Source organism: Elgaria multicarinata, chromosome 1, assembly GCF_023053635.1.
Source record: "Elgaria multicarinata webbii isolate HBS135686 ecotype San Diego chromosome 1, rElgMul1.1.pri, whole genome shotgun sequence".
Taxonomy (NCBI): Eukaryota; Metazoa; Chordata; class Lepidosauria; order Squamata; family Anguidae; genus Elgaria; species Elgaria multicarinata.
The window spans coordinates 177,801,355-177,826,808 of record NC_086171.1 but is presented as its reverse complement, the minus strand read 5'-3'; the positions used below and the strand labels follow the sequence as shown (position 1 = coordinate 177,826,808).

Genomic DNA, 25,454 nt, shown 5'->3' with positions numbered 1-25,454 from the left:
CTAGACCTGCCTTCTCCAACCCTGTGCCCTCCATATTTTTTCAACTACAACTCCCAGAATTCCTGACATTGGCCCTGCCAGCTGGGGCTGATGTGAGTTGAAGTCCATAACACTTGTAGAGCACCAGGTCAAAGAAAGCTGGTCTAGAAAATGCTTTGAAAGAAGATTGTTTGCTTCCGGTTCTAATTTGTTCCCGTATCTTATCTGCAGGATGTTGACGTTCTCCAATAACGTAGAGCCGGCCAATGGTTTTTTGGTGCGCTACCTACGCCGGAAGCTGCTTGAGTCTGACAGTGACGTCAATGCCAACCGGGAAGAGCTGCTGCGTGTGCTGGACTGGGTGCCCAAACTCTGGTACCATCTTCACACCTTCCTGGAGAAGCACAGTACCTCCGATTTCCTCATTGGTAAAGCTTGATCCATGCTGGCTGGAGATGTGGTTCAGGAAGCTGGGGTGGGAAGCTGTAATGAAAGACCATCCTGGGTCAAGTTGCATGCTGTTTCCAGTAGTCAAACAAAAGAGGGAATCCAGGGCTTAAGACTGCATAGAAGCGACAGCCTCTCATTGAGCATCCCTGCCATTAATTATACTGGGTTAGGTGTGTGGTTATGGTTACCCAGCAATGAGAAAAAAGCAACCTGCATATGCTAAGAGGAGTCTCTAATTATTACTTCAAAGCAGTAGAGCTCTAGTTTTAAAGAGAGTTTCCTGGGCTGAGCAGTGGCTCACATTAAGCCCTGCTTTCTGCTACAACCTCAAAGGCTGAATTCGTGGATTTATCTTTGGTATTTCTGTTGAAGGTGTCTGTGTGGGACAGGGCTATAGTAGATTAGCAGTCATCTGGGTTTGAGCCTGTCCTTTTAGGGTTGAGCTTCTTTGAGCTACTCAGTAGTCCAGCAGCATTGTCACTTCTAGACCCAAATGGCAAATTTTGGCTGGGCACATTCTTAATGCCACATAGCTCTTCCCCGTATATTTATTAATCCCTATTTGGTTGCAGAATCAACCCCTTGAATCCAATAGCATAGGAACCAGATGTATAGGAACCAGATTTCCCTTTTAGTAAGGAGTTGCTAGGCCTACACCATACTAACTCCCTGTATCTGGCATAGCCAGAGCCACTGTGGCATAGAAGTGACCCCCTGTGGCCAAAATACTGCAAGGGTTTGCCGTTCTCACACTGGCTCGTGACTCACCCTCCCCTCCTCACTTTGCTTTACAGGCCCTTGTTTCTTCTTGTCATGCCCGATTGGTATTGAGGATTTCCGAACCTGGTTCATTGACCTGTGGAACAATTCCATCATCCCCTACCTTCAGGAGGGAGCAAAGGATGGGATCAAGGTATTCCCCCCGCCCCATCCTCCTCCCCATCCTGCATGATGCCAGAGCCTGGACCCATTCGCATGGATAGATGGCTTGGCTACCAACTGCCCTTTTGCTCTGCTCTGAATCAGCCACAGTAAAGTATCTTGCAGCAAAGCCATTTTCTCAGACATTGTCTAACTCCTGCTTGAATTTGCTGAGCTTCCAATCTGCCTGTCACCAGGGGATGGGAAGAGTGGCAGCTGCATGCATATGTGGCTCATTTCTCTGACTGCTGTCACAGATACCAGCCAGGCTCCAGTAAGTGTCAATACTCTTTCTTGCCTATTCCTGCTCCAGGTGCATGGGCAGAAAGCTGCCTGGGAGGACCCTGTGGAGTGGGTGCGAGATACGTTGCCGTGGCCGTCGGCCCAACAAGACCAGTCAAAGCTCTATCACCTTCCCCCACCCAGTGTGGGGCCCCACAGCACCGTCTCACCCCCCGAGGAACGGAGCGGCAAGGATTCTACACCCAACTCCCTGGAATCAGACCCCCTGGTATGTCTTCAGGCTGCAAAGGAGGACAGTGGCCGAGGGATAAGCTGAACTGATGCTTGTAATCCTTGGCATGACGAATTGGGAGCTCAGAAGCGTCCTGTTGGACGAGTGGCACAGGTCAACCTTGCACTGGCATACCTTGCCAGCCATTTCTTTATAGCAATAGATTTAGTTGGCTTGTTGGTTACTGCAGCCTTTGCCAACCTGGTGCCCTCCAGAGATGGTGGGTGGGTTCCTGCATTAGGGTGGATTCCTGCATTGAGCAGGGGGTTGGACTCGATGGCCTTGGAGGCCCCTTCCAACTCTGCTATTCTATGATTCTATGACTACAGCTCCCAGAATTCCACAGCGAGCTAGGAGTTCAGCCAATCAGGCACCTTATGATGACTTTCCTTTTGTGCTTGCAGCAGACTGCATATGTGTGTTTTGTTTGTTTGAAGCTTGAAACATCTTGGGACTCCAAGGACCCAAGCTAGCTCCAGGTCTGTGGGAAATCTGCAGTGAGATGCTCCCACTTCACTCCAGACAAGGCACCTCCTTCCGACCTCCCACCCCCGTGAAAGTGCACTCCCAGAAATCTTAATCCACCCTACTTGCTGATCTCCTGAGTGTTTGAAGAGCAGCATGAGAATAGATTTAGAGATCACACCTCTTCGAGACATCCATGGAGCATGGGCAAACTGCCAGGCCTTGCCGCTTGGTGGAGCTGGCCATGCCAAGGACTTATGATTTAATTGAACATGTGGTTGGTGCAAGATTGATAACAGTTGTAGATTTTAAGACGTCTGGGCAGTAACTGTGTCACTTGTGTGTTTTGAACAGCATCTAGCAACTATTGGCATTAAACAGAAATCGCTCCACCAGGAATTGCTTCCCAAAGTAAAGAACATAATGAGGCTTTGGCACTTTCAGGATGGCTGGTTTCACGGAATGGGCCCATGGCTACCATCTTGTCTTGAGTGCCTTGTATTATGTAGGCCACTTCCCCACAAGGCAGGTGGTGCTGCAGAACAACATGGAGGGGTGGGGGAGCAGGAAGTCCCAGCAGGACCAGCAGCTGCTTTAAAGATTTACACAATTATACAGGCAATTACACAATTATACAGGCAATTGCTAAGTGTGTATCATCCAGCTTCCCACTGGGACACAATTGTATTACTGTAATAGTTGTTGCCTTCTCTCTTGTGTCCCTCTGCCTCTTATTACCTCCTATCTTTTTTTTTTTTACTTTCTCTCTCTCTCCGTCCCTCCCGGAAATATCTTTGAGTCTAGAATAGCAGCACAAGTATTGATTGAGTGATCAGACTAGCACTTTAGGGCCTGCATCTTCACACGGGCAAGAGGGAAACCCTGTTCCGCACGGCCACGGAACAGAGACTGCATTGGTGACCTCAGCCAGCATAATGGCCTTGACCAGAGAGAAGAGCCTTAAAAGGACTGTGCTGGATGGCACTGTGAGGATTTGGCCACAAGGTGGCATAAACGCATAAGCCAGAGGAAGAAGCTGGCTTCTCATACCGACTGAGATCGCTACATGGGATAGTTTTAGCTGTGGACATTATTATAGGGTAGAGAGCAGAAGCAAAACAGTAGCCTACATTCCTTTGTAAACCCTGGGAGAAGCTGCTGCTAGGCAACCGCTTTGAGGTAGGGCACCTGGGACAAGTGAGCCTTCTAAGTGGTATGTGAGCTAGCCTTGAACTCTATCATTTCGATCAATTGCTAATCTATCTAGGATGGAGTAGTCGTGATAGTGGAGGGGCTTAGTAGAGACCTGGGTTTGGACTGTTTTAGCCCATGCATACCTGTCCTCTGTTAACTTACCCATTCTCACTAGCTACATTCACTGAAATCTGTCTGGTTCTGCTTTGAACTCCAGAGTCTATCTTTAAAGGACATATGCAGCTTTATGGAATTTTCTCCTGAGGAGGGCTAGGAGGGTTGCCTAGCACCATGTTGATGTCTTTTTGGTGCCAGGCAAAGATGTTTTCATTTTCTCAACCTTTCAATATCTTATGAGCTTTTAATATCTGATTGTTTTATTTCTACTATTTATCCTGCCATTTTACTGATTATTGCTCTTGGTGGGTGGGTGGGTGGGTGTGTGTGTGTGTGTGTGTGTGTGTGTATTTAAATGTTTTTTGTTACTTTTTAGCTTGATAACCACCCAGGTAATACTTATTGAAGGGCAGTGTACAAATGACCAAAATAAATGAGATATGCTTCTGGCTTGTGAAGGTTACAGCTTTAATTCCTCAGATGTACCCTGTCTTCTAAGCACGACCCCCTGCCCCCAGGGAGGAAACTGTCCAAGCCCTCTGGACTTGTGAAATTGAGTTACAGCCCCCTCCCTTAGAGAGACAAGGCCTTCTTGGACTGCTCTTGTAGCCCACGTACCCACCCGAATCAAAGGTGCATAATAATTGCGACATAGGTATAACCGTAAGTAACTATAACAAGAATCCATCATGCAAACCCCCGTATTTAAGCTTTGTCTAAGCTCCTTTCTGTGCCACAAGAGCTGAACATTTGTCTGCTCCATTGATAAGGACACTCGCATCTTATCCAAAGCACAGATGATAAACATATCTGTGCTGAAAACATAGTTGCATGGCTCCCCTCCTCATCTACCTGGGAATCCTGATTGCCAATAACCCCTCCCATGTTCTTGTTGGGTATTTCCTAGGCAGGTGCTGGCTTATTTTCTGGCACTATGGACCAATGGACATTTACTGGGTTCTGTGTATGAAAAAAGAGCCTTGGGCTTCTATAGCTTTTTTTTCTGGTCTTTTCCCCCATGCAGATGGCAATGTTGCTGAAGCTCCAGGAAGCAGCCAACTACATTGAGTCTCCTGACAGAGAAACCCTGGACCCCAATGTGCAGTCTGCACTCTAAAGAGGACTGGATCGGGATGGAACTGGAGTGAGCTGGTCTCGACTGCCTTCGCTCCTGGTTCTTCTTTGTTTTTTGTATCTGGAACCTGTGGTCTGGCACGGAACACCACAGAGGGCAGGCAGGCAGGCAGGCGCCCATCCTTTGCTTTGGGATCTGTGCAGATGGACGATGAAAGAGGAGGCAGTTCGCTGCTCCTCCGCGAGATACTGCTCCCCCCGCCCCAAGGACAACGGTGGTAGGAGAATGATGGCTTTTATCCTTCGGCTGTCTGCCTCCGTCATGAACTCCTGGGCTTTGCAGTGTGACTGAGGTGTGTGTGGGGGCATTAATGAATCCCTCGGATCCAGGGTTGCCAGCGTTGACGTTTCTCTGTGGGGCAGAGACTATGGAGACCTCCTCGCAGAACTGGCCGCTGCATTTCTGCAGGGCAATGCCAGCAGGCAGGGCAGCAGCCATGATTGTGGTTCCCTAAAATGAGGATCTTTTTATAAAGTAAAGAAAAGCAAAAACCCAGAAAGGAACCTGTAAGCATCGAGCATGGGAAGAGTCACTGCTGCAGCAAACCCAACTGCTGCCGTAGCTTTTTCCCCTCTGGATGCTGCCCTTCAGCTTCCCTACCACAACAAGCATAGGCAAAGGCCTAGGACTGTTAACTCCGTCTTTGTACCCTCCTTATTTAATCTGCATGATGGTCCTTTTACATTCAGACTCCCAATAAACTCTGCTTTCTTTTTGTTTTCCTCCCCTATTATTTTATTTTGGTTAAGCTGGGCCATTCTGTTTACTCTTTGGTTCTAGGAATTCCACTTTGGTTTTGTTTTTAACCACCTGGCATTGGTTCCACAGGGAGGATCCGCTCTATCTCATTATGGTTTTTTTGTTGTTGTTCAGTACACCCTCTACTTGTTTTACCGCTCTGTAAATTCCATTGCCGCGATCCCTTCAAACTAAAATCGGTGCTGACTGGATGACCTCCAGTAACCAAACCCGCCTTGTGGGTCCTTGCAGCTTGTATCAGATGCACACAGGGTTGAATCAGCAGCACAACCTTCTCAGAGATGCACAATGTGCTGATAGGCTCCCCTTCTGGCCCCACTCTTTATCATTCCATTCTTAAAAGCACAAGAGGCCTGCAGACTGGGACCAAGGGGAGGACGCTTCATTGTGGTCCTCCGCTTGGACGGTAAAAGCCATCAAATGTCTTCAGAGTTAAACATGCCTCTCACCTCTACTGTTACACACTGACGTGCTTGTGACTTTACTTTCCCTTGGTTCATTTTCTCTTCTGCTCACCTTGGGGAGAGAAGTCCATAGGTATCTTCTTACAGACTTAGTTTAAACAAAAATCTAGCACTGCAATTCAACATGCTCAGCATTCCAGGTTGAGTCTTGAATGTCATTTCTTTTATTTCCAAGCAAGCAGCCATCAGAGAGTAGGGCTAGGCCTTCCAAATCGAACAAAAACCTTGTTTTCCCTTTCCCTTTCTGCCTTAGTACTGTCAGCTGTCTTAACAGGTACAAAGCAGTGCTCTGATTTAGGTTGACGCTAGACTGAGGGAGTTCTTTGGAATTGATGTCTAAAATTGGCATGCCTTGGCTTGAGGACTTGCCTCAAGGGAGTTTCCATGCAGCTTCTGTTGGGTAGGGGGAAGCCCTCTCTAGCCATTGGCTAACCCTCTCTGCAAATGAGAGAAGGGGTTCATCACACATTCCACAAGCCCGTCCACTTGCCCTCCAGTTTTCCTGGAGGGCGACTTTGAAAAGAAAGTTATGAGTGTCAGGTCAGGGTGTCAGTCTAACATACGTAAATGGCTTGCTGAAGAGTTTTGAGGCCACTTTGCCAACCTCTAGCCAGAAGAGACAATGGGAAAGGGACCCTTGTCCCTAACAAAATAAGTTAGATATTTGAATTTTCATTTTTGTGGCAGAAGCCAGGTAATTGTTAGGTTCTCCATAAATGCACATTACAGCTTTTCCAACTTAAGTTTCATAGTGCTTCATTCATATTCCAGCAGACTATACATAGCACAATACAGAAAGCAGAATCTCCTGGTGTCACCTAATGGCCTCTCCACTATGCAGTATTCTCTTCCTATCCAGTGGAAAACTTTTAATTATCATTTTACTGATAGAACATATTAAGCTAACTGTTGTCCCTTCACCATTCTTATGATATAGAAGCCAACAGAGTTACTCTTACACTGAACCATTGGTAACTAAGTCTGTAGATCAGCCTTCCTCAACCTGGGGTGCTCCAGATGTGTTGGACTACAACTCCCAGAATGCCCCAGCCAGCTCTGTTGGCTGGCTGGGGCATTCTGGGAGATGCAGTCAAACACATCTGGAGCGCTCCAGGTTGAGGAAGGCTGCTGTAGATAGATATACTGTGCCAAATACCTCAAGGATTTCACTCTGATTCATTAGAGGCCATGCTTGGCCCCGTATCGTTCTGAGCATTTAGGTGACACGGAGCATGTTTTCAGTATTTTCTCTGCAACCGTGAGGGCTAGAAAATGTGGTTTTAGAAAGTGAGAGTGACTATTCTCAGGACTGCAGATTATGTGCCAAGTTCTGCACTTGCCCAGTCAACAAACAGAATGTATATAGCTTTAGGGTTTCCCTCCCAGTTTTGCCATAGTGAGTTTCCTGAAGTCAGGTCTGTTTGTTCACCTAGGATAACTATAATGTAATCATAACAAGTGGGACCACCAACAGAATGTTGCAGTGTGGAGTGCTAGTGTTCAGTGGGCTAGCTGATACTCCATTCCATTCTCCCCGCCCCGCCCCATTTTCCATTTCTTCCCCCAAACAGATACTCGGCGTTCATTGGACACTGAACATGCGCAGTCCTCATTGGGCTGTTTGGCAGGAAGGGAGAGGTGCTTCTCCCAAAAAATTTCTTTTTACTATTTTAAACCTTGGGTTTTCCCTCTTGTGTGTGGACGGTGGATCCACATTCAGAGAAAGAGTTTGCTGTTTAGGATGTAATTAATGTGCAGTCAACCTGTTACACAGACGCCACAAGTAGTGCAAGCTGCACAGGTGTTTGCAACATGCCGGATGAGCAGGAACAGAAGGGCCCGTGGGCCTGGCTACTGCTGAGCCGTGCCTGCAGGTTGACCTGCCTTTTTAGCGGCACACTGCTAACTGCTCCTCGACTCAGTGGCAGAGAGGCAAAACAAATGCAAGGAACAGGGGTTTGCATGTGTACTGTACTGTTCACTCAAATGGTGCTATCTCATACTTCAGACTTGAGTTGTTGCACACTTTCCAGAAAGGTTGACCGGCACCATGGTAATTAATTTCAAGTAATAAAAAAAAAAATTAAATGCAGGAAGATTTTGCAGTGCTTTCCTTGAGCCGAAAGAACTAAATGACGAATCAACTTGCCATATGATAGGACTGTATAAGATGCAACAGTGACGGTCTCGGTGCTGTTTCTTAGGTGCAGCCTTTGCTCTTCATTGCACCAATTTTTGTTTATCTTGCACTTCTCCCATGAGTTGTCAGGGCCTGCCTGTTAAGACTGCCTCCTGTTTTGAAAACTCTGCTTAATTTGGGTTTTAATTGTGACCAAAAGAAGGCAGAAAGTGGCCTTGATCTCAGATGTTACATGACTACACTTCAACAGCCTCCCCCAACCTAGTGCCCTCCAGATATGTTGAACTATAACTCCCATCACCCCCAGCCAGCGTGTTCATTGGCACCCTCTCCAGGTTTTTGTTTTGTTTTTGGAGGTAACGTCGATTGCCTCTCTCATTATTGTAAAATGTCTTCTTTTAGCAGAATGTATTTAACTGGCTATTAACCTTCACTTTGCCCATTTTGAATTAATCTAGAACTGTTAGCCATGTTCTGTCTGCCCAGTGCTGCTGATGTTGGCTACCAGAGTGTTCTAGGTGGTAGCCGATTTGCTGCTAACACCCCCGTCTCCTAATCTAAATAGGAGAGGGAGGGAGCTAGACTAGGAGGCCAGGTAGTATTGCAGTATACTTGAGAATTTATTGGCCATTTATGTTTTCCTCATTGACCTCATGCACAAACGTGTTGAGCACTACAGAGCCCTGTCCTACATTGATTCAAATAGGGCGTGCATGTGCTTTAAAGTGAAGTTGTGCTGCTATCAAACTGTGATGATCTGAGCAAAAATGCGACTTGAATGACTGGACTGTGCCCTTGGCCATGGTCCTGAAACTCTGCCTTAATGTCACGGCTTCAAAGATGGGGATGGGGGAGGGAAGCCTCTAGCCATGAATGGGCAGACCTTACTCTTTTTTTGAGTACAGGAAGCAGCCCATGGTGGTCTTGTGAGTTCAAGGCTAAACTACTTGCTACATTAAGTGTAGCATGTAGCTGATCCTAACATCTGTTTTCCTTTAGTGTAAGCTTGCGGGATCCTAATGCAGATCAGGACTACCACACATTAGTAAAGGTGGCAGGGGAGGTTAAACCTTTCCACCCGGTTGTTTCTCCCAAATTCCCCCTCCAATGTGGAGGCTAAAAAGAGAAGGCCTTCTTTGCCACCAATTGAGCTTTTTCCTTTTGTTTTAGCCCCTGTGTGTGTATGGGGGGGGGGGTGAGGTTGAATTTACGGTGGAAAGCAGCTGGTTGGGAAGGTTTAATGTTGCCTACCCATGCACAGTGGTCCTGATCCAGATCAAAGGCCATGTGCTTACATTAAAATAGAAAGATCACCTACATACTACACATTAAATGTAGCGTGCAGTTTATCCCCAGGCCAAATGTTGGATCTCTTCTCTTCAGCACATGGAGCCCAGGGAGGAAAGATGGTAATATTTAATGTCTTGTCTGCTGGGCTTGGTTCTGCTCCCATCACTGATAGTGTTGCTTGGAACTCTAGATTGGTAAGCCTTTCATCCCAAGACACAGGGAACAAAACCACCCTTCTCTCCCGGCTTAATTATACGTTTGCAACTGGTTATGTGGTTCCAGCATCCCTAACAAATGGGGGAGACATTTTGTTTGTAGAGCGTATGTTGCCCCCACCTCAGAGTGGAACAGGTCTCTCTCAAGAAACATGACTCAGTTTTTATTACCACCTTCTGCCCCTTTGGCCGGAATAAAGAACGCCACTCAAGAGGGAGGACTCAACCCAAACCTACTTGGCTTCGTTTCCATCAGCTCTTTCTGTTGCTGTCGAGACCGCTCTAGCTAATTGACCTCAGGAGAACAGAAACATGGTTTCCATGTTGCACGTTGAGAATCTCACCTCTGCTGGAATCTAAATTTCTCATTAAGTCCTAGAAAAACAGCTGGAACAGGGGGAGCGTTTCATGTAGACGTTTTTCCAGCCCTAACCAAGAGATGCCAGTCATTGCACTTGAAACCTTCTGCATGCAAAGCTTGAGTTCTGCCACTGATCTGTGGCACTTTCCATCCTCCCTCTTCTCTGGTGAGGAGGCAGGGATGCAACCAGGGGTATCCACTCCCCCTGCCCCCACACATACACACTTTGTTGGGGACAAGTACCCCACCTCCTCTTACAGTGACAGTTCCCCTCCTCAACCCTCCCCTGCGCACTCTAGATGTAACTTGGCCCTTGTTCATTCCCCCACTCCACATGGTGGTGAGCACCCAAGTTAGGCTCCACAACTGCCCCCAAACCACTGAAACAGGCTCCTTGCCCCTCTCCAGGTGGGAAGTGGATGCATGGCCCTTCTCTTGCACCTTTTCCAGACCCCCCCCTCCCATCTGCCCTCCCTCTCTCTTCCTCCTGGTTGGAAACAAGACTGACTATCGGGCCTCAACTTTGACTGGACTCCAGAATGAACCTGCAAAGCTGATGCCAGTGGATAAGCAAAAACCTATAGTTCTATGTTTTTGCGTTGACTCCCCTTTTTGCATTGGTCTAACTTGTCAAACGGGCCCATGAATTTGCAGGGAGCAAAGACGAACATCCGAGACATTTTCTAAACTATAGGGCATGGAAAGGTTTCTATCTTTCCTTGCTAGGATGTTGGTCATCCCTTCCATTACTACTTTGTGAGGTCTTTCTCACCTGTTGCCTGCATCAGATCACCCCACATTTCTCAATTGATGTGGTTCAGAAAATTTCCGTCCTGTTGCACAGAGTTATGAATATACATTCCAGCACTACCGAGCTCATGGATTTGAATTTCTCCAAGAATATCGTGCACATGGCAAATGGGAGCATTTATTAAGTTTTGATCTGATTCTCCATTTTAGTCATAAGAAAAATCCATGTCAGGAAACTGAAATACCCTTTAAGAGTAACTCCAAAACCCTTATTAGTGTAATGCCTTTATTAGGCCAATCCAAAAGTCACAAAAATGTGCAAGCTTTCAAGATCTCCAGATCTCTTCATCAGGCAAGATATTACAAAAGCAAGTGGCAAAAGAGTGGAAATGGGAGGGAACAAACCCAGACTTGATGGTGAAGTTGCAGATGCATGCAGGTATAGTCCTTGAGAGACATTCCAGAAGGGCCTCGCTAACCTTGCAAAGGGGCTACAGCTTTCTGACTGACATCAAGCAAGCTCCAGCCTTGAGCATTAATAGTAATGTGCTTTCACTTACTGGAGAGCTTGAGATGAATGCCCTTGTCTGCGATGCCACAGCTGCCAGTCAGAACAGGGGCTGGAGGTACAGAAAGTTTCTATCCTTGAATTTTATCTAAGGAACCATAAAAACAAAGAGGCCTTTTTGTTGTAAGAAAAACATAGCTTGATGCAATTGCCCATCCCCACCCCACCCCACACACTTTCCTTTGGCAGCCAGCTGCAGGATAACTCTACCATTCAAATAGGTCTGTAACAATTCTCTCAACGATGAATCCATGCAACAGCACTATGGGAGATTCCAGCCAATTTGGCCTGTGCAGATCTAAGGTGCTTGATTCTCTTTGAATAACCTATATATATGTGTACATATATATCTTGTTTTATGTAATTGAAACCTTGGAGGTATTAGTATTCTCTGGAACCCAGCAGGCGGTGAATAGACTTGGGCTACTGGAAAAAAATGCATACTGGCTGGTTTAAAGCAAGCAGTTCTGTTGAAAATTCTAATTTGATTCGATTGGATGCTTAGTAGTCCTGGATGAACGTTCTGCCGCAATCCAAATGCATGGCTGCTATGTACATAACCTTTGTTCACATGATTTGAAAAAAAAGTTGAGCAGAACAATGCTATTGCTGGGGTGGGGGTGGGGGTGGGGCTTATTCTCTCCCCCCCCCCCTTGACTCCAAGAGGAAGGAATTATTTATGCCAGTTCCAGTGCTGATATAGTTGATGACCAGGCAGGGGGGCATGTTGGGCAAATGAGGCTTTAGGATCCTGGTCTTTGAGCAGCTTTAGGATTGCACCCACATTTAGTTTTAAATTACTGCTGCAGCAGTTGATAAACCAGAGATGATCAGCAGCATCCTTGGTGTACAAGAAGAGCAGAGCAGCTAAGAGAGAATAATCTATTTAGCCTTTCAGTAGACAGTATGAGGCACTGCGGCCCCTATTCGACTAGATGTACCCTTAGTCTGATCCGGTATGGCTCTTCTTACGTTCTCTCCATCTTTATTCAATGTATCCTGGGTTTTAAAAACTCTCAGTGTGTCATTTTGCCATGCTTTCCTTATTAAATGCATCCATAGCCATTGGCCATGCTGGCTGGGGATGATGGGAGATGCAGTCCAAAGTATCTGATGAACACCAGGTTAGGGGAAGACTGGCAGATCTTCATAAACATCTGCTTGCTGAATTTTCAATTGCAAATGCCGTCCTTCCTTAGCACTTAGAGAGGAGACCTGATCTCTCTTTGGAGCCCCTACAGAGAGTTGCTAACATTTAGTCCTGCGTTATATATAACCCCATGATTATGTGTGTGTGAGAATATATATATATATATATATATATATATATATATATATATATATATTCATTCCAGCAGTTGGAGCTATTTTCTTTGCATTATTAATGTCTATAGTCATGTAATACTAAAAAGCACTAACTTAAAAGAAGGTCATCTAAAACCTCTCAGAAAAAGTAGGGATGGGCAGGAGGCAAAAAGGATAAATGGGCAATGGCCATTTATCACACACACACACACACACTAACAAAAATTCAAAGAAAAGACCATAAAAGCTGTAGCTTGACTAGCATTAGAATGAATGAACCTCTTATCAAGTTAGTGCTTTCACGTTTCTCCTGCAGTAGAACTCTGTGGCAGGGGTGGACAGAAGGTAGATCCAGATCTACTGGTAGATCTTTAGATGATTTGCAGTAGATCAAAGATTTCTGACTTCAATTATTTTAGTGATATTCCTCCTCCACCCTAAATTATGCTGAAATACAGAAAGGTTGGGATGACCAGGGCTGGATTTTTCTGAGGAAGGAGTGTAATACAGTTCTTGTATTAACACATTCCTGGGCTCAAAATTATTTAATTCTATGTATATGTCTTTTGCAAAACAGTTGATGGATCTCAGGATTCTAGTAAAAAAAGTAGATCCTGGAACCATGGATCTTTCTCTGGAACATGTAAATGCCCTGGGTAATTTCCTGTCCTCTTATTTTGCTAATGAGCATCCCTGAACAGAATCCAGCTGCACTTTTCAAGAGAAGAAGCACAGTAAGTAGCAGGGGTGGACTCATTTTGTGAACCGCCCAGAGAGCTTTGGCTATTGGGCAGTATAAAAATGCAATCAATCAATAAAAATAAATAAATTTTCCCCACCTGCACTGTGTTATCCATCCCTGCATGTCAATCTTTCCTAGCCATGCCAAATTTACAGATCACTCTTGTCTAACCATTGAAAAGTCATGGATAACTCTGCCAACATGGAGTTGAGCACAGATTCTTTGATCGCAAATAAGGAGGCACTAATGACTTGGCTCACAAATTGGCCATTTGCAAGCACTCTTTGCAGCTTGATCTTGGGCATGTTTACTCAGAGTTAAGTCCCACTGAGTCCAATAGGACTGAATAAACATGCTTGGGATTACAGCCTTAAGAAGACAACAGAAGTTGCTTTAACCCAGCCAAAGGTAGGACATTTGCTGTGTGTGCTTCTCTGCCATCTCTCCAATCAATACAGGCCCTGTCTTCATGTTTGGTGCTTTCTCCCCTTCCCTCTCTGTGCAGTTTGTTCCTTTTCCTCCTTGTTGGTTTTCTTGGAATTGCCATGTCCTCGCTGAGCACCCTACGCTAACTCCAAGTGCGCTGTTGTATTGGGGCTATTTTGCACAGTGATGTACAAGACGCCAAACTTTGAACTGGGTTTGACACAAAGGTTCCTCATTTGCCTTCCTCCCCTGTTTTTGCTCTTGTAGGATAAGGAAATGCTGTAAATAACCTGTAATTGAATGGCTTGAATGAGTGGGAGGGACCAGCCATGGGGGGCTGGACCCTGTGTCTGTGATGCGTCATGCTGAGGGAGTTTTTTTGTACTCTGTGTGAGTAAATGTGCTGTGCTGACTCATTTCTGATTGTATGATGTACACCTCTCAGCAGTTGCTATGGGCCAGTGGGAGAAGGTGGGGGCAAAATGCCTTCTTCCAATGGGACTTGGCCAACCCTGTTTCTCATGCTGCTCACACTGCATTTGCTCAATACTTTTCACTAGGATGGTAACATTGATTAAGGCTCGTGCAGTGAGCTTAAAAAGCTCAGCACCTTCTTCATAGTCACTCTCTCTGGCTTAGTGCTATTGTAATGGCGTTACAAGGCAGAAAAGTACATCTGGTAGTTGTAAGTCCCAGTTAAGTGGAGTGAAGTGATCAGGGTGGGGGAATCTTATTGGAACAAGCTAATTCACAATGAATTAGAGATGAACAAGTCCCTGTCCTCATTCAGCTCTAGCTTCCTGTTTTGGATGTCTGGGCCACTGCTCAGGGGAACCTTTAGAGACTGGGCCATTTTGCTTAATGCAGCAAACTGTTCAAAATAGCAAGTACACTACAGGATATTGGTAGGTAGAGCAAGGTTTTCTTTATTCAGAAAAATCTAACTTTTACATAATCCAGATGGTTAAAACATGGCCAGGTGCTACTCATACCAGAGGAAAATATCCATTTTAAGTTCACTCTGACTGTGAGCCAAATCATTAATTAAACTTCAATTTCTTTGTAATGGACTTTACCCAAGGTATTTTTTTCCTAGGGTAACATTTACTCAGAAGCAAGTTCTACTATGTTCAAGAGACAAATGGTGACCTGGGCAGAACATTCTGAAGTTAGTTTGTCATTCTAAAATTAATTGGAAGTCTCTCTCTCTCTCTCTCTCTCTCCCCTCTCCCTTGTGCACGCACACACCATTTGAACTATGCCATTTCTCTTTGAAAGAGTTCTAAAAGCCACTTGCGTTGTGAGCATTTTTAAAACTAGAAACTGTAGCCTCCCTTGTTCCTAAAAAGTGTGCTTGCAGATAAACCCACTGGATTTGCAGTTCTCCCAGGCTTGCTCAGAATGAATCAGGGCCTCACGGCTACCAGCACAGTGTTCCTTGCTGCTAAGTGGGGAGAAAGGAAGGTGGACGTGCGCCATGACAAATAGGACCTTATATCCTATTGCAAATGTGTGCAGGCCCATCATTGGCTGTATGCCTTGAAGGCCAGAATTATAGAGTTTTGTTTTATGTTCATTAAAATACAACACAATATCCATTTTCACCACACCTCTATCAACTCTCCCTTCACTTGCCTTTTCTCTAAGCTAAACAGTTCCCGATGTTGTAACCTTTCCTTGCAGAGGGGTTGCTCCAGCCCCTTGATCATTTTAGTCTCCCTTTTCTGCACTTTTTCTACACTATGCTTTTCTGCACTTTTTCTATACTTTTAAAAGTTAAAAGCAGTGCCTTGACCTGAGCGCAAAAGCAAATGGGCAACCAGGGCACCTGGCACAAAACTGTCTGAATGGGAGTTCAGTGCCTCAGTCATATGCATTAGGAAGTGTGTAGCAGCTGAATTGTTTGAAGCATCTTCAAGGGCAACCGTACATCAAGTGCACTGCAAAAGGATGGAGTGACCTGTGCAGGAGAGGGAATGGCTGCCTTTAAGCCAGAGATGGGTGAAGGCTCTCCAAGCAACCACTCTAGACATGCATGTCAAGAAGCCATGTCGGTTTCAGGAGTAGCCTTGAAGTCATGTGATCAGACAGGGTCATAGAGGTCCTCCAAATCATAGCCATGCCTGGGCAGCCTCACCTAAACCTGGTACCCTCCAGATGTGATGGACTACCACTCCCAGAACCTGGGAGTTATAGTCCCAATACATCTGGAGGGCACAAGGCTGGTCTTGCTAATTCTAACCTATTCTCCCTCATTCACTTGACTGTAGCCTCCAAAGGTGATGCTATTGGGTTACAGCAAGCCTAAAAAGAGAAAGGTTTATCCGGTGCCTGACTGCACATTGGCTATGTCCTTCTCCTTTCCTCCACAAACTTGTTTAGGATGGGACTCTGAAGGCCCTTAACTTGAACGTCCCATTTTAATCAGTAAGACTTGCTTCTGAGTAAGCCTGGTTGCAATGCAAATCATCCCACTGGGCAATGGAAAGCATAGTATGGCAGCTGTATTGAACATGAGAGGTTAAATGGGGAGTCAAAATAGGGAGAAGTCTTGTGAGAGAAGAGGTGGCATCAGGGAGGTGGAGTAAATGGGAAGAAGAGGTAGGAGGCATATGCAACTTCTGTCTCTTGAGTCGCATGGGAGGTCGGCCATAGATTTCTTCTATAGCCAAATGGCCTGGCCATCATACATTTGAAAACATCTGGCTATGTCCCCTATGCATTGGTTTCCCGAATAAGTGAAAACAGGTTGAAATGCAATTATGCTTATAAATTGTAACTGAAGCTAGCAGAGCCTTCAGCAATGACAAGATTCAAGTACAAATCACTGGTAAACTCCTTCACCCAAAAGTTTAAAACAGAAAACACAGGTGCCTGATCCATTGGCCATGGTTCTGGTGCAGCTCCTGCAAACATCAGGGATTAACTCTAAGGAGTTTGAGTTTCTCCCTCCTTCACCTGCTCAACAACATGTGAAGCTTGCCTTATCCTTGATCCATCTTCTCCAGTCGTGTTTACTCTCACTGGCAGCAGCTTTCCCAGTTGGGAAATCCTTCTCAGGTGGATTTCCTGATCCTTTGGGGCTTATTTTTGTTTTTACTGGATGTGCCTTTCTTTCTACAAGCAAAGTAAATGGTAACTGAGGTATGGCAACTATGCTGAGCTCTAGGACCTTGTGGCTGTAAATCCAAAGTAACACAGCTTGATTTCCCCCACTTTGTGCACTCTGGTATCCAGGTCACATGGCAAGATCCCCTTCTTATTCAGACTGAGCAGCAGAGCACTGGCACCAACACTGAGTGTCAACTAGACGAAGAGCTATGAGACGTATACAAAAAAAAAATGGTTGGATTTGATGTCCTGCATGCTACTTTGTAGGGCTGTGCACAGCCTCCGTAAAGGCCCCAATTCAACTCAGGGCAATTTGGGGGGTGTCCACCTCGCCTCAGCGCTGAACTGAGATTCACACACCCCTGAAGCAAGTCAGCCTTGTGGGTTTCTGGTGCTGGCCAACTCCCAGGAAAACCAGGTGCAAGGCTGACCCGGAGTCCATTGGACTCCCGACTCCTCACAGCCCTCTTGTCACCGCCCTAACCCAGAGCCACCACCACTGGGACTTACCTTTAAATCACCCTTTAAAGGGGAAATGGCCCTTTACAGCTGCTGTAGTTTTGCAGTCATAGCTGTATTAAAAACAGAGTCCCTGGGATAGTTTTAAATTGCAGTGCAGCTCTCAGGGAGGAGGATGTGATTTAAAGGTAAGTCCCAGCAGTGGGAGGGGGTGGGGAGGGAAAGGGAGATGAGTCTAGTGGACTCATGATCATCCTTGCACTGGCTTTCTTGGGGGTGGGGGAGTGCCCAGCTCCACCCGAAATCGGCCCGAGGTGACCCAAAGTTACAATGCTGATCTGCTTCAGCCTTGGGGTGACTTGGGGTGACCCAATATCACATCGGATTTGAGCCGAGGCAGTGCACAGCCTTACTACTTTGCAGCAAATGCAGTGTTAGAAGATGGAGGGAAAATAAAGGCCAGACTTTAATGCTATCCCAACTTCAACCCTATATTGTAAATTAATTAAAAATGGGGAATTTGGGAATTTCATCCATCTGATCATGAAACTCCAAAGGGCAAAGTTGGATGTCTGTCCCTAGTGGTTCCTACCCAGGAGCATTGATACTAAGTAGCTGGGGGTTTCAGTCCCATGGAAAGCTAGAAGGAGGCTATTGGAACACTGATAATTGCACTAATTCATCAACCCATCTGCAAACGTAGCATCCCTTCCCCACTGTCCCTGCCAAAGACATGTCATCCTTCTGCTCTTGCCAAGACATGAAGGTCTTGGCTTGGAGGCGAAGCTGGGATAGCACCAAAATCTAGAGTCTCCTTGGCTCATTAGCTACTGCTGACTGGTGGCCCAAACCTTACAATTTTAGCTTTTTTCTAATTAAAATGCTTTTTTTAATTAAAAAAGTTCCTGTTTTAGAAGAGCTGTGTACTTGACAGATTGTGTTTCTTAACTGCATGGTATTCCTTCCAGGGGGTTTTATAGCACTTTTTAAATTTCTCGGAAGATTTTTGGTCCCAGTTTCTATGCTACCTTTGCTCTTGCTTCTTTGACTTTCTCTTCCTTGCACACCTTTCTGTTTGTATTTGTTTTATTCTCTTACTTTCTCAAACAGTTCTTTGTAAACCTGCAATCTGTTTTATACCTGATGTAGACAAAATGAAATCAAAATTCCAGATGTTGTACATAGCTGCGGAAACAATCATGGGGAACAACTGCCATCTGGACTGTTTCCAACATGGAACCATTTGTACTTGTGGTAAAGGAAGAAAAAAGGCCAGGAAAAGGCTTTTAAAGCAAACAAAATAAAAATTAAAAACAACAACAAACAAAGTACATTGCTCTTCACCAACTCATCTGTCTTGGCTGAGCTGCTCATCTCATGCAGCCTGTTTCTTCTGGGTGTGTCAGACTGTCTTAACACCATTTGAAGTTTAAATAAAGTTATCTCCTGTGTTGCCTGCATGTTGATCCTTTCTGTTTGGAAAAGTCTTCACAAGAACCAGAGTTTTGTTCCTTTGAGGTCCCTTCCAACTCAATGATTCTGTAAGAGGGAATCTGACTTAAGGGACCACATAGTACAGCCTTTCTGGCCCTGTACCACTTCAGAATACAGATGTACCACTACAGAATACAGATTGCTGCCTCCCATCAAAAGCCATATGCACATAGGTAAGTAGCACATTGGGAGAAAGAAAAGGCTACAACTGACATTAGCTTTCCATGGGTAGGGTGTGTGTGTGTGTGTGTGAGAGAGAGAGAGAGAGAGAGATGGTGGGGAGATATTCAACAATGTGACGTCCTCCCTGCATTTTGAAGTGGTACAGTTCAAGGACAATCTGGTTCTTCACCTGTAGTTGCTGTTGTCTAAAGGCAGATTGTGTGTAGTCTTGTAGTCTGTCTCCATCCCATTACCACCCTTTTGTCCAATGAAACCCAAATTGCTTAGTTATGTAACATAGTCTAGGAGCGCCAATGGCAATCAGGATTCCCCTTCCTCTAGGGGTGGAGGTCTGGTTTCTGAGACCATTTGAACATGTGATGTGTCAATACAGCAATACATTTGGTTTGGTCTGCAGATTAAGGATAACTTCGCTGGCTCAGAGCAGGAGTCTGCAGTAGATGGGAGAAGAAAAATGTGGGAGTTACGAAGTACTTTGGCGCCTTTTAATGGCCTGATTTTGGAGATATTCAGAACAGGAAAGGGGGAAATTGCAGGACTTGACCACAAATAATCAGAACGTCCCTCGCGTAAAACCCTGAAAATGAATGCATGAATTTGTGGTCACATTCAGAAAATGCACTTCTTTAATGTGTATTTTCCCACCAACAAACTCCCACACACATTGTCATGCCTTAGTCAATGGTGGGGGTGCATTTGTGAAAAATGTGCACAGAAATGTGCACTTTTCGTGTTCAAATGAGAAGCAAAGCAAAAATTGGAGCAAAGGCAAACAGAGCTGCAATTCGACAAGCTCAAGCAGTCCTGGTTTACCCATCCCTGACTGAGTACATCTCTTCCCTAATAGCCTCACTGAAGTTCTGGTATAATTCTGACTGGAGGATTACATTCAGCTGCAGTAACTGTCCATTTCAATACTGCAAAACCCCAGAAACAGTGGCCTGTGGCCTTTTGACCTCTCCCTGCTGCTATATCACTTAACTAACGTGGCATTTCTCTTCACTTCTTGAGCTCGGGACCCCTTCTGTAACTCCCATGACATTGCTTTACCCTCCTGCAGCCCAGCACTGAACCAGCTGGTGAATGTGGATTCAAGTGCATGTGAGGAGTCAGCCTGCCTTCTCACATCGGCTAGGTAGTGGGTGATTGGTTCTGCTCCATTATCTGAACATTTAGTGCCATTTTGGGTGCACTCTTCTGAGTGATCGGGTCTATTCACTGGGCAAAGCATGCCAACTCTGCGTTCTGCACAGGCTCTTTGTTCTCAGCTCCTTGGTCGCTTTGCTTGTAAGCGCAGCCTCACAAGATCTGACAGGAACTCTGCTTGCATTTCGAAGAACAATGGCAGGCATTGATTATGCCTCCTCATACCAGGGAAAGCAGTTTGCCAATGCAACGAGCGTGAGATATGGACAGGCAATGTTAACCAGTAAGCACCCTGCTTTTGAAAGGGAAGTAGGCAAGAGCAGAATCTGGCTAGGGGTCAGGAGGGGACCTGGACCCATTGAGATTTGTTAGACCGTTCGATTAAAGATCATTGGTCGGCTGAAAAACAAAAGTAGTGCTGAGACACTCAAGGTCACTGGATTTAAACCCAGCCTAGGAGGGATGCAGTTGAACAATAATACTGTCCTAATGATTACAGATAGCCTTGGTGCAGTGAGCTGATTTCCAAACTGTGATGGGTGCCAGCTGAGACATATCAGCAGGAGCTTCTTTGGGGAAAGGGGACTGTATTTGTAAGGCCAAATGGTGGACACAGTGCAACTGGGGAGAGTGAGCGGCCTGCCTGTTGCTCACTGCAGCAGCTCAGGGCCAAGAGATGCTGCCAGAGTGTTCCTGCTCTCCTTGCACCAAGTAAACCTGACCTGTTTCCCCACCCCACATATACACGCACAAATATAATCGTCATAATTACTGCGAAAACTAGAGCTGTGCATCCCCTGTATTCATTCAGTTCGTTACTCAGTTTATAGGAATCATTCTCTAGGCAACATGCCATTTATTTATTTAGTATAAATAACATAAAATACAAAATGAAAATGAAAAACATCAGTTAGACTGCATTAATAGAAAATAAGCAGCACCGAACAGATTGAAACCCACTCAAGTCAGCTTAAAAGTCAAATGTCGGCTGAAAAAAAATCTTTGGCAGGTGAAGGACAACAAAGATGGAGGTAGCCAGGCCTCCCTTGGCGGAGAGCTCCAGAATGTGGAAGCCGGCATCGAGAAGGTCCTCTCTCATATTCCTGCAAAATGTGTGATGGTGGCAGGACAGACAGAAGGGCCTTTCCTGAGGATATTATTATTAATAATAACTTTAGACTCTTATACATACCCAGGCAACCTTTAAGATCATCAGAGAAGGTCTTGCTGGTCAGTCTGAAACTAACAGAATGTTGCAATGTGATGTCCTGACATCAGGCCTTCTCCATAGTGGCACCCACACTTTGGAAAACCCTCCCTTGTGCAGTTATGGATGCAGAAAATGTGGCATCCCTTAAGTGCCTCCTGAAAACATCTGTTCACAGAGGCTTTCCCTGGGCTGTAATTAAATTAATCATGCTGCTCCATCTTACTGCTCCTTGTATTGCTTTGATTGCACTTGGAAGTGTTTTACTGTTGTGTTTTTAATATTGTATTTTAATTGTGATTTTACTATTCATATGTCAACTGCTTAGGGATTTTATTATATTTATTTAGCAGTATATAAATATCACAAATAATGAGAATAAGAATGAAAGAGATATAAAAAAAGATAAAATCAACATGAATTCCCCAGAAGTGGCACAACATTAAAACAATCAAAGTAATTGGTTAACTGTGCTGCAGCACTACAGAGCAACAATAACTTGTTTACAATTTAACCTTTTTGGCATAGTGTAGTGGCTACGGAGCACCAAACAGGCCAAATTTATCTTGGTACTCCTTAGCTGCTGGGACTGACATTTCATTTACATTTTTTATTTTTCTTGGGGGGGGGCACTTGGGCTGCACATTGCCCACCCCTACAATAGAGCCTTCTCCTAAATAAGCATTTAGGATTGTAGTCCTATAGATTAGGCTGCTTCGAGACAGCGGGGCTCCTAGTGTTACCAGTCAAAAGACAACCATCTTTTCTTCCTCCGTGGATTTCTTTTCTTAGAAGAAAAAGGACAGAAACAGTGCTGGGAAAACATGGAGTGGTTACAAATGGAAAATGGCATCATCTGGACTCTTGCAAATTCCATTTCGAGGCAAGGTGGTCATAGGATAAAAGCCCCCTTTGCCACTCTGTTTTTATTCCAGCACCCCCATTGTGGTTTTAAACGGAGCCAAAGCCAAGCTGCTTCTATTCAGATGTCACACTGTAAGAGGTGGGGAATAGTGCTGCCCAGAAGGCATGGCACTGCCATGGTTCTGCCATATATTTAATTCCAGATAGGCTACTAAGAAGTAATATTTTAAGGACAAAAGTGAGTAGCTTCAGGACCTTCCTCCATCACTCAATGGGGTGTCTCCTTACTCATCTGTTCTTTTCCATGGAAAAGGTTGCCTTTGCCAAAGTACATTATTAGTGATAGAGCTTAATAAAGGCTTTGTGGGAAGGGCAGAATATTCCAGGATGGCAGCTGAACTGAATCGTTATGTTTAAAAAGAAGTTTGTTTGTCAGAGGTAGGGTGACCATTTGAAAAGGAGGACAGAGCTCCTGTATCTTTAACAGTTGCATTGGAAAGGGAATTTCAGCAGGTGTCATTTGTATGCATATAGCACCTGGTGAAATTACCTCTTCATCACAGCAATTAAAGCTGCAGGAGCACTGCCCTCTTTTGTATCTGGCCATGCTAGGCAGGGCTCCTGCAGCTTTAAATGTTGTAATGAAGAGGGAACTTCACCAGGTGTTGCATGTATAACAATGACACCTGCTTAAATTCCCTTTTCAATATAACTTTTAAAGATACAAGAGCCCTGTCCTCCTTTTCATATAGTCACCCTAGTCAGAGACAAAAATGCCAAAAGGTTTTGGAAATTGGAGCAACCCACTCCCCACTTCTCTTGAAGGCACATTTCTACGAGGCCTACACTTCCTTTGGCCTTGGTCTATCCTAGGCAGGTTATGTGCATAGTTGATTAGTCACATCACTGACTTGCTGAAGACTCAGTTTTTCTCAAAGAGGTCCCAGCAGGCTCTGCTCTGAGCCTCCAGGATGGTTCTGGACTGCAGGACTGTCAGAAGCAGGACTAACAACTACGGGAGGGGCTTGCTGTGCCCATTAGAGAACTATCATGACAAGGCTGACTTACTGATGGAAAGAGACACACATCCCAGGGGTTCAATGAAGTCCGCACTCTGCTAGCATCTAGATCACTCTTCATTCATCACACCAGTGACACATGGGTCTTGGAGAACCAGTGATGACTTCACATTTCAAAGGCATCCATATACATGGGATCTGAGTGGGACCAAATTGCTATGAAGCAAACTTGACCAAACAGGTTTGCCTTATAATACTAATATTCCATCAGAGAGAAGTAATGCCCTGTATCCCAAGCGTTCTTCTTCTTAACATGCACACGTTGAGGTGCAAATTCATATACTGGGGGTGTTTACTGCAGAAAACTCAGGTGTAAATGCACCTGCTGTATAAAGCGTGAATCAACCCTGTAGTCTCATATTTATAGCCCTGTTGATCACCTGTGTACCACTGATGACCTTTTTACTAGCAAATGGTCTGTAAAACAGAAATAGTGTGCCCCATTTAAGCTGCATAGCAGGTGAATAACACACTTGGCTCTTGCATGGTAAGAAGTTATGATGAGCTGCACCGTTCAGCCAGCAGATGGCAACAGAGCTATTTGGAACTGAGCCATCTTTCTGCACCTTGCATAGTGTGGCTGCAAAAACCTCTAATAAATCTATCTGGAAGAGAGGCAGAGGATTGTTCAAGAATCGCAACATGACCTAACCCCAGCAAGTTCCAGATTATCCTTCTCCCACAGCTGTCTGCCTTTGCTTCTTAACAGGTTTTGATTTTTTTCTGGTGGCTTCTCTTATATAATTAGGCTCCTCCAGTAGCAATGAAAAATGGAATTTGTACACACTTCTGGGTACAGAAAGCAGTTTCCCTGCAGGGAGAAACGACCCCTGCTGTGAATAGGAGAATCTGTATTCATCTGAGCAAGGTGTATTGTCAACTGCAACACACATTCAGCCCTGATGCAGGCAGAGCATTAATAAAGGCAAGAGTGCCATTGAATCTGTGCAGAGTGGATTTCTGTTACTGCTGAGTCAGTACATTTTCCCCACCACCAAGCCTGATTTGAGAGACAGGGCTTCCAGATGAGAAGCTGCCGCTGTGCAGGAAATCTCGTGCTCTGGTCTCTGGGATCTCTTTTTAACCACAGTTAGAGTTGCCAACTTTCACTGGTCTTGCTCCTGCGTCTTTAACAAGAGTCCACAGCTGATGCGTTTCCTGGCACAGAGGCCAATGGTAGAAAAAGCTGCTCCTTCTTGCTGTCTGTGTCAGCAGCAAGTGAAAAATATGGAGTAGGCAACCCAAATGGGTGACGTTTCTTCATCTATCAAAGCTGAATTGTGTTGGGGCTGGAGTACACTGTGAAGGGTGGCGGCCTTAACCACTTTGGGGGAATTTGTTCAAATTGTCACAAGGGCTACTACTTTGCAAGTGGGAGGGCAGATCTCTTCTGACTCTCTATGATAGACAGCAATTCAGCAGGTGAAGTGATTCATGGCATGATAACACAGGAAACTGGAAATGCTTCACCTGCTGGATGTCTGCTTATCATGCAGTTAAAGGCACAGAAATATGCCAGAAAAATCCAAGCAAAATAAAAAATGAATGAAAGTGATGTATCACTCCAAGCCAAGTAACAGAAAGTACACTAATTTTTCCTGCACTGCATTTATTTATCTATAATTCTAGTCCACCACCTATTAATAGATCACATTAAAACAACAATTTGACATAAAACCACAATCCATTAGGCTCATCAATGGTATAAAATCAGCACTAATAACCCAAGCAAGCAAATGAAAAACAAGGTACCATCAATAAGACCTAAAAGCTTGGTTAAAGAGCCCGGTTTTAACATGGCCCCCAAACGTGGCCAGTATTGGCGCCAGCCAGCCAGGTCTCTGGGGGAAGGCATGCCATAACTGATCTAAAACTGTTGCAAGTGGTTGCAACAGTTCACCCAAGCCTCTGAAGGAGATTTGAAGGTCAACGGGTATGGGGGGGGGAAGGACGGGGCACAGAAGTCCCATTATGCAAATAGCATCCTTCAGCTGGCAGAATGAAGATTCTGGATCTTCTAACCATTTCAAAAGCCACTGCACAATATTTTCCAAGACCTAATAAGCTGTCCAGTCCCTTGTTGATTTCCTTGTGTTCGTAATTCTTCCCTAAACCA

General features: G+C 45.1%; 1 protein-coding gene across 2 annotated transcripts in view; it reads left to right on the top strand.

The window, feature by feature from the left end:
- The window catches only part of NAV1 (neuron navigator 1), a 327,863-nt gene extending 321,009 nt beyond the window's left edge, over positions 1-6,854 (top strand). For both annotated transcript variants that reach the window (XM_063143867.1, XM_063143875.1), the window contains 4 exons: positions 211-407; positions 1,224-1,342; positions 1,664-1,861; positions 4,665-6,854. In XM_063143867.1, coding sequence (XP_062999937.1) covers positions 211-407; positions 1,224-1,342; positions 1,664-1,861; positions 4,665-4,757 — 607 coding nt within the window. In that variant the 3' untranslated portion in view covers positions 4,758-6,854. The remainder of the gene's footprint in view (positions 1-210; positions 408-1,223; positions 1,343-1,663; positions 1,862-4,664) is intronic.
- Positions 6,855-25,454: the final 18,600 nt, after the last annotated feature.